Source organism: Neolamprologus brichardi, chromosome 23 (assembly GCF_056152115.1).
Source record: "Neolamprologus brichardi isolate AB-2024 chromosome 23, ASM5615211v1, whole genome shotgun sequence".
NCBI classification, from domain to species: domain Eukaryota; kingdom Metazoa; phylum Chordata; class Actinopteri; order Cichliformes; family Cichlidae; genus Neolamprologus; species Neolamprologus brichardi.
Genome location: NC_142125.1, coordinates 15,226,764 through 15,236,879, shown reverse-complemented (window position 1 = coordinate 15,236,879; position 10,116 = coordinate 15,226,764). Strand labels below are relative to the sequence as shown.

Here is a 10,116-nt window from a genome sequence, read left to right as displayed (position 1 = left end):
TCATGAAACAGGACAAAAATCCAAAGCACAGCAGAACAGAATGACTGAAGAGTCAAGATGTTACAATGGACCAGTCAGACGTCCAGACCTAAACCTGACTGAGATGCTTAAGACCTTAAGAGAGTGGTATTTAAATGGATGCCCACAAACCTCAGGGAACTGAAATAACATTGTTAGATGATATGATATGAGAGATTAGTGTAGTTCATTTACTGACACAAATGGCACAAATGCCCAAATAGTGAAAATTGTTAATTAAAACATCTTCATTGAATTTGTTTAAGGTTGAGGAAGATCTTATTTGGGTATAGTAAAATGGTGACAAGGTTTGGAAGTAAATTGTCCAAAATCCTGTATGAGCATTGTTCTTGGTGATACTGGGTTGCGAACCCCAGTATCATCATGAATTCTGCTTTGCTGATTTATCCGACATAAAGTTTTCAAAAAGCAGTTCAATGACCACTGTGTGCGAGACATATCCCCCTGTTTTCTCAGAGGGTCCGTAAGGTTACTCTGCTAACCTTTGTCAAATTGTTCATGGACTTTTAATCCAGCTTCAGACCTATTTAATACAGTTGCACTATAACAGGATTGGGAATCTTTAACCCCCTGTGACATGGTTGCCAGCTGTTCCCACCCACTCACAGTGGGTCAGCCCACACAGGGATGATGATGGGTGGGGCAGGATGGGAGGACATGCCTGGAAAGTGAGAGGATCCTCTTAGCTTAGTGCAGATCGCTGCAGCGTAAAGACAAGAGGAATGCTGAGCCCAAAGGTGCTTTAAAACGTCGCAGAGGAGTGGATATTTTGCATAGTTTTTCTTAATTCATTTTATATTTTTCCTTCATTCTCACACCTGGATTTTAAAGCTTTGGTTGGGCCATATTTATGGATTGCTGAGAGGACAGAGGACAGGTGACTCACAATGGCCATGGCTTTGGATGCAGTGTGGGTGAGGGTGAAGAATGTTTGCAAGCAGAATGGGCTCCTCATCATGTCAGTGATGGCTGTGGTCATTGGATGTCTTTTGGGTTTCTTCCTGAGGACACGGCGTCTCACGGAGCAGGTCAGTGTGTCTCCTCCCCTTGACCCAGTGTGACGTCATGCAGAGAGAATCCTGTATTTATACTCAGTACAAACACATAAGGTTGCTGTTTTCATCAAATTAAGAAAATGATGCTTATATTAGCCATGTAAAACATTATTATTCATACCAATATTTTCACAGTTTTATTGAAGTTCAGCCTTTAACCCTAAACTGCATAATGGTTAAGTGATAAAGTGCTTACCCTTGTACTGTTTAATAAAGGCTATCATCAAAAACGAAAAATCTAAATTTTCAGAAAACAGACCTTAACCTACTGCATTCATAACAATATCAAATAATAATGATTTGAAAGCGATTCCCACAGGAGAATGAAAAACCCTCTGGTTGTATTTGATAAAATTTTACTACACTCTCTGCAATAATGAGGATTATAATGCATTGCAGGAAGTAGTTGTGTGTATTGCTAGAATGGTGAGGAAACAGGCAGTAACAAAGTGAGTAAGATTGGCGAGCCAGGAGTTTAGGGTATAGCGAGATAATAACCCGAAACACTGGATGGAAAGACCAGCAGTCTCCATATTTAAATTCCTACGTTTATTGGGGAAGAGCTGGAAAAACATTGTGAAAGCAAATCAGTCAGAGGCTTCAGCAAAAGTGTTATCGTAAAATTTAAAAAAAAATATGATGTGTTTGTTTTTCTGCTAAATGAGTGAAAAGTTATATTAGCACACTCTTGATGGTACTCCTGCTTTAATGTGTCTTTGCACTGATTTTACATTTGCTTCTGTCTGGATAAAGTGTAACTGTTTTGGGTAGAGATGTCTCCTAAACACATGCAAGAGCAATAAAGTTCCTTTTTGAAAAGAGCACAGCAAGAAGAATTCACCAAATGGATGTGTGATTGTTCCTGTACAAAGTGGCTGTGCAAGTTGTGGGTCTTAGCTTTCCTAAGAACTGCTCATTCATACAACACGAGTGACTAAAGTAGTTTTTTCCACCATAAATTAAAGGTAAAAACATGCATGAAACTGAATAAAAACAAGAAAGAAAAACACCGTGTACTCATCTAGCTACCTTCCTAAGCAGTACTTTGAGATTTAGACCATTAGTGTTGAAATCTTTTGGATGAATGGATGAATGGATAAAAATTTAATTCTACTGAGCTGTGATTGATAAATTTGGGTGGAAACGCCTTGGGAATGCATTCATGTCTCTGGAGTGTGTGTGTGTGTGTGTGTGTGTGTGTGGGGGGGGGGGGGGGGGGGGGGCAGAAGCTGCATCTACACTGGAAGTGATCCACTCCTTGCACACTGCTTTGAAGCTGAAAGTTACCTAATTAATTGTCTATTCTATATTCAGCGTACATGTCAGTCACTAGTACATGGTGCTGTTATTGGTAGTCATCAAGGTCTCACCTGAAAGTCGAGAAATGTTTATCTTGGATGGCAGCAGTTATTTAACCTGTAGCAGGTTCAATCGCCCAACATCATTCAGTTTCTGCTATCTGAGAATATTATTACTGAGAATTGCTTCCAGTGTGGGCGCAGCTTTAATTTGTGTTACAGAACCTTGTTTTTTACTCACTCATTACCCCTCAGATTTGTCCTGTGAACTATCAGTTCCAGCTTCACCTCATACAGCTATTTACGCCTTATACGTGAATATCATCTTTTCATTTCTACCCGGTACTGCAGCTGACTCAGAGAGGAGAGACACACAAAACACAAAACGATGCACTTAGCTCTGCATCACTTCTACTGAAGGGGAAACTTTTAGCTGCCACTATAATAAAAGGAATAAGTATAGTAAGCAAAACTTGTTTAGTTGTTCATATGTCAAACCATAGTCATGTGCATTAAAATTTGCTGATTGCCAGTGACTCCCAAAAGCAAATATGAGCCCTCTGAATTTAACATTTAACAAGTAGCCATAAATGGATAAGAAGCTGCAGTCCAAATATTAGGTAGCAGAAGCTAACTCATAACATAGGGCCAGCTAGATGCCTACAAATAAAATACCAGAAATTCACTAACTGAAGTGCAGCCCTCCTGGTCTGTTGGCACAGTTAACTGCACAGGTGATCATATTATTTTGTCAGATATTGTACTCCTTTCAAGGCTCCAAAGCGCTCCAAAATGAACAAGGTCGAGAGATTTAGTTCAGTGGCTCATATCGCCTGAGGTAAAGCATAGCAGACAGAAAGTGATTGGCCTGCAGTCTCCTGTGTCAGCATCCACCTGCTACTCAAAGTACCATACATATGTATGATGTATAGCTTAAAGCTATATCAAAATTTAACCTGGTTATATTAATATTCATCTTTGCTCTCAGGAGCTCAGTGCATTCCAGCACGGTACTCTGATAGGATGCTACCTGTGCAACTTGTGCTCGCTACAGACTGCTGACTATTCTATAGTCATCTGTTAGTGTTGAAGCGATTGGGAGTGATCGCAACTCAGCCAAGAAGTGGCAGGTCGCCCTTTAAAATCACAGGGCGACCTTCAAACTTCACGTGGCCTTCCGATCAGCTCGAGAAGAGTGCGTAGAGAGCTTCATGGAGTGGGCCGAGCAGTTGCATCTAAACCAAACGTCAGTTGCAGTGGTGCGCTCTCAGAGATGTGCTCTCTGAAATGACGAATCACACTTTTCTGTCTGGCAATCCAATAGATTAGTCTGGATTTGGCAGTTGCCAGGAGAATGGTATTTGTCTGACTGCATTGTGCCAAGTCTAAAGTTTGATGGCGGAGGCATTACAGCATTGGCTTGTTTTTCACGAGCTGCGCTCAGTCACCTTAGTTCCAGTAAAAGAAACTATTAATGCTTCAGCATAACAAGACATTTTTGGCAATTTCATGCTCCCAACTTTGTGGGACCAGTTTGGGGATGGACCCTTCCTGTTCCAACATGACTGCACACCAGTGCACAAAATAATGTCCATAAAGACATGGATGATTATCCAACATTGGTGTCTAACCTCACCAATGTCATTCTGGAAGAATGGACAAAAAATTCAACACGCTCCTAAACCTGGTGGAAATCCTTTCCCAGAAGAGTTGAAGCTGTTATAGCTGCAAAGGTTGAGCTGACATCATATTAAACCCCATGGATTAAGAATGTGATGTCACTCAAGTTCATATGCATGTGAAGGCAGACAAGCAAATACTTGGCAAAGGCAATACAGTGTCTCTCGCTTACTCTAAATTTCTAAATAACACCACATACTACATAAACACTGGCCATTTGAATCCCTTTAGAGTTGTTTTTCTGGTGATGCTGCGCTGTTACTATATAAGAGAATTTAAACCAAAAGAGAAAACAATGACTTAGTTGCTATATTTATTATATCCCTTGTGCAGAGGAAGTATTTGTGTTCCTGTGTGTGTGTGTATTCATGTTTGTTGTCATTAATTTATTAAAGCATGTACAGGAAACCTAAGCATTCATTTACAGTAAAGTTGCTTCAGTCAACAAGCAGCTTTAATGGAATCCGTAAACAAAATGCAGCCTTTTTCTTTCCCATCACCCTTCTGTCTAAAGCTCTGTCAAATTCTCAAATAGACCTAAAAATAGCTCATGGCTCCTTTACTCTCACAATAGGGGATTACAATCCAATCAAATAAATGCTTTCTCTAATTGTACATCAAATAAAAGTGCCTGTCAGTGGGGCTCATCGCAACCTACACAGAAGACATTTATGTTTCAAGGCAGATTATCTGTTTCTGCTCTGAACCCCCAAACACAGATCCTCTCTGTGTTTGGGGGGTTCAGGGCATAAACAGGAAGTACAGCCAATCTTTTTAAGTGTTTTCGTGTTTGTCTGTGTGTATGTGTGTGTGAGATAAGACTTAGCTTGTTTCGGGGAGCAGGGGGATTGGACTGCGCAGCAGAAAAATGAAAAAAGAAGAAAAAAGAAAAACAAAGATAATATTCAAAGGAATGAAAATCTGAAGAGAAGAGACATCCTAACATTTTTTAGCACAGAAACATATGAAGTACAAGTATAGGACTGGGTACTGGGTGGGTGACCAGATTATAGTATAATGGAAGTCTGTAGAAGCAGCCCATTAGTAGCAAATTTCACAGTTAGACTGACAAAAAATTTAAAAATAACTCAAGATTATTTCTGTGATGAGATCACAACAGACAGATGCACAAACACCTGGTGAAGCTGGTGATTGTCATCGGGAAAATATTTTGCCACAGTGACACACACACTGGAAATATTTCTCAGAGATTTTGATCCATATTGACGTGAAAGCAGAGTTGCTGAAGATTGTATATCAAAGCCATGATGTGAATCCCTTGTTTCACCACATCCCAAAGATGCTCTGGTGACTGCAAAGGCCATTTGAATACAGTGTAGTCATTGCCATGTTCAAGATTCCAGTTTGAGGTGACTCATTATTCTGCTGAAAGCAGCTGTGGTCAGAAAGGGCTGGACATGGTCAGCAACAAGGCTCAGTGCACTATTTGTACTAAAGGGCCCAAAATGTGCCAATAAAATACCCCACACAACATTACATCATAACCAGCCTGAACCACTGATACGAGGCAGGTTGGATTGAGGCTGTCATGTTGTTTATGCCAAAGTGTGACAATCTTACAATCCAAACGTTGCTGCAGACAATGGGAATCATTAAACCAGGTGACATTTTCTCTAACTTCCTACTACAAAATTTTGTTGAGCCTGTGTGAATTGTGGTCTCAGTTTCCTGTTCTTGTCTGACACCCGGTGTGGTCTTCAGCTGCTGCAGATGCATAGATACATAGACTTTGTCATTCAGACTTCATTCATACAGCATTCAGTGCACATCAAAACTACTCAAACTTCTCAAAAATACTGAGACTAGGCCGTCTGCCAGTAACAACCACACCGTATTCTAAGTCACTTAAATTATCTTATGCTCTAATGCTTTGTCTGAAGTTCATCAGGTCATCTTGGCCATGCCTGCATTCCTAAATACACTGAGTCACTGTGATCTGATTGGCTGATTAAATATTTGCATTAATGAGCATTTGAAGAGGTGTACCTAACAAAGTGGCTCTTGTATATTTTTGACTGAAACACTGATCAGACCTACACTTTTTTTGGTGAAGGTGAAGCAGCTAAACTCGAATAGTCTGTTTTCCATACTTTTCAAATTAATTCAGCTCAGTTTTATTTCTATAGCACGATGTTATAAAAGCAGCTGCCTCAAAGCCTTTCATATTGCAGAGGAAAGACAACATTAGAGAAAACCCCGGTTTCATACTGAAAGAGGAAAATTATTTCTGCATATTTAATGTGAGAATGAATTAGTAAAGACCACAAAGTCAGATTTGGGTTTGCTTTTCTCTGGGTTTTTTGCACTTTTGTCTTTCCTCTTTGCTTTATAAACAGCAAAGAGGTAGATTAGAAATTTGAAGGAATGGCAGCACAAGTCACTAGCTGGAATCAAACTGCAGCTGTGGTGCTGCAAGGCACAGGGCATTTTCTCATCTCAAGGTGTCAAGGTATTGCCATTTTGTTCAATGAATCTGGTTGCAGTCAGTGTGGTATGTGTATTTCAAAATGACCTTAATGCAAACAGAAGAAGAATATTTAGCAAATAAAAAGTATGATCAGTGTACTCATTTGGTTGCTTCAAAGCCAAGTCTGAGACTGGTCACGATCACATGCCATCTTCAAAGTAACTTTGTAACAAGTGATAAAGTGGCAATTAGACAGAGTCAGCCTGCTGTCTATTTGTGTTTGAATGGAGTTAGGCAGGCAATTACATGCACTCTTTTGTCTGATTAAGTGTGATAAATCTGTTGCAAGTCTACTGCAAATCTGTTACCCTCTACATACGGATAAAAAACCTCACAATAAAGAACATCACATTGTGTTCTGTAGGAAAGACTAATTCTGATTGGTTGCAATATGTTGGTTATCTTTCTGCAAGTGCAACAAATTAAATTATAAATTGTAACTATTTGCAAGCCTTCAAGTCGCCTCCGACTAGGCAACCTGTGCAATCACTTTGCAATTGAAAGTGCTGGTCCAGAGGGTAAGGGTAAACAAAGGGAAGGGTGAAGTGTAAATAAGACAAACAGACAGAATGAGAGAGAAACAGGACTAAACAAAGAGCAGAACTAATAGGAGCAGGTGAAACTGATGACAGCAATAAGATAGCAATTTTTGAAATATAACTGGGGAAAAACTGAAGGATAAACAAGCAGAAAAGCAGACAGGGAAGCACTGAAGGGAAACTGAGGTATTAGAAATACAAGGAGTTCATTATGGTACAAGCACCATGACATAAGATGTCCTTTGGTGCCAGAGATAACAGTTCTATTAAATAAGAAATAATGTCCAGCAGGTCTGACATGATGACATAAGCTGTGGAAATAATATTACTTCTTGGTAGAAAGCTTTACAAATGCTGGAACCTATATTTTCAGTTATCCTGCCAATAATGCCTCTTTTTGAAGCTTCCAGCACCTACAGCTTTCCAACTCAGAGCTCACATTTTGTAAAGTAAACTTTCCAATCCCATATATATATATATATATATATATATATATATATATATATATATATATATATATATATATATATATATATATAGCTGTATTACAAAACATAAACAACATGTTTGGTATATATAACTATAACTAACTTTTCTCAGTGATGCTGTTAATTGTACTCTAATGCTTCATTGTGACACACATTGTGTCAAATTGTACTGCCCAGTTCACTGGACACGCACACACACATGCAGGCATACGCACATTGACCCTTAATGCCTGAGTGCAAGATGAGCAGAGCTGCAATAGACCTTCTCTGCTGGTCGTATGCAAGTGCTAATCCTGCTCTTACACAGCAAACTAAGCTCTCTCTGCTTAACAGAAAAGCGCTTTAGCTATCGTAATGCATCCGCTTCGCCCTGCAGACCCTCAGTCCACTGTCTGTACACCTCCCCCCTGACACCATCCCTACATTCATCAACTCTGTGCAAAACATGACTTTCATAAGTTGATGGATAGTGTACTGGCATTTTTAGCTTCTTAGCATGCTGGATGCCTCTTGTTCACCACACCTTTGCAGCATTTTCTTTTTTGTGACAACTTAGACAGTTTTTGCTTTTAAAATAATAAGAGACTAACTTTGCACAGCCTGAAAGTATAAATAAGACTGGAACAACATTTACAAGAATCAATCAATCAAGCAACTGCCAATTTTGTCAAAATTTAAAAAGAAAAAAAAGCAAGATTTGAAGTAAAAGAAAAAAAAAAACTGCAGTAACTACGACATTATTACATATTAATGGGTCACAGAACACACATCTGCAAAAATCTTTATTCATGTCAACACCTTTTATGTTTTGTGACAAAATATGAGAAAAAACTCATATATACAGAAACTGACATTTTTGCCATGATCGTGCACAAACACAGACACACAGACACCCACACCGTTACACACACAGCCTTACAAGGTGAAAATTAAACTAACAGTGCAATTGTGTTTAGTAACAATACAGTTATTCTGAATGGAAAATCCTTGACCTTCATTAATATTTCAAGGAAGCTTGAATTATTTATGAAAATGTGTCTTTCCAAAAACAATTCTCTAGTTTTGCTCTCTGCTCGGTGTTTTGGGTGTTAGGTGCATCCTCTCTCAGAGTTACAGTTTTTTTTTATTGTTTTGTTTTTTTTAATGAAAAACTGTTGGTATGAGTTGTGGGTAGAGACCAAAAGAATAAGATCGCAGATACAAGAAGTGTACAAAGCATTATGGGGTAAGGAACTTGGTTATTCAGGAGGGCTTAGAGTGGGGCCATTGCTTCTGATTGAAGAGAGCCAGTGGAGTTAATTCAGGCATCTGATGAGCGTGCCTCCTGGATGCCTCTTAGTTGAGGCTAGGCTCACACACAGGATGCTGGAGAAATTGCATCTCTCCACTGGTTTGGGAATCCCTCAGTCTCTCCTCAGAAGTGCTGGAAAAGGTAAGCATGGAGAGGGAGGTTTTGGCTAAGACCACTGCCTGTGCGATCTACATCCAGATGAGCATTTGAAAATGGATGAATGGCCAGTTAGACTGTTTACTGAACATAACTCACAATGCAGGAATGTCAGAAACAAAAAAAGAAAAAGGAAGATTTTTCCTTTTTGGCCCTTGAAGCCAATAAAACTGCAGCAATTCATGTCACATAGAGCGACGTCAACTTTCCACAGCAGTTGGTCTGCCAGCTAGAAGCTAATGCTGCTTCATGCAACTCAAGTAAGGGAATTAAAATGCATAGTTAACTACTGCTAATCAATTGCTACACACTGTCTGCATGTACTATATGAACTCCCAGTTTACCTATGAAAAAATATAGAAGTAAAGAATAAATCCAGTTTTCCATTCCAAAGGTGACATCACAGTGACTTTCTTATGGTAACGGTTTTCTTCTGTTTGTTTGTTTTTTTCTTTTTGTTACTCATCTTTTTATTTATGACACATCCGTAGTCCATATAACTATTTCCTCAAAGTTGGACTAATTAAAAATTTCCTTATAAGAATGTCCCTTTAGTTCTTTGAAAAACCTCCAGCTGATCCAAAGTGTTGCAGAGGGAAGGTTAACATGAAGTACAAAGAGAGATGGAATGTGTAAGAAATCAGATTTTTTTAGTGCTCATCTTAAGGTATTTTTAAAGCCTCTTTAAAGAAACACCCCACTGTGTAGCACTTCTCTCCTCAGTTCCACACACCAAACAGAAACTGTTTAATCTCATCCAAAAAATGCAGGGACCACATTTTTGTGTGCAATCAATGCGGTAAGATACTTGACTGAAAATGACTAGGTTGGATAAGCAATGACACCATATCAAGATCAAAACAAAGAGCAAGCCTACAGTTGCAAATCAGCAGCAGGAGAGTCTATGACCAGTATGAATAGCATAGTGAAGTTGCATTTAGAGGTTGGGACACAGCATGATGGATGACTCAGACAGCACAGCAGTGTGGATTTTGCGTCAGTCAGTAAAAGTATGACTTTAGATGACATACCTCAGATGCTAAAAGCAGCAATAAAGTGAAGAACAACAACAAAAACAAAGT

General features: G+C 39.2%; 1 protein-coding gene across 1 annotated transcript in view; it reads left to right on the top strand.

Annotated features, from left to right (window-relative positions):
• Positions 1–926: 926 nt before the first annotated feature.
• slc1a7b (solute carrier family 1 member 7b) overlaps positions 927–10,116 on the top strand; it is a 52,093-nt gene continuing 42,903 nt past the window's right edge. Inside the window, exon 1 of the mRNA XM_006790511.2 lies at positions 927–1,067. Coding sequence (XP_006790574.1) covers positions 927–1,067 — 141 coding nt within the window. The remainder of the gene's footprint in view (positions 1,068–10,116) is intronic.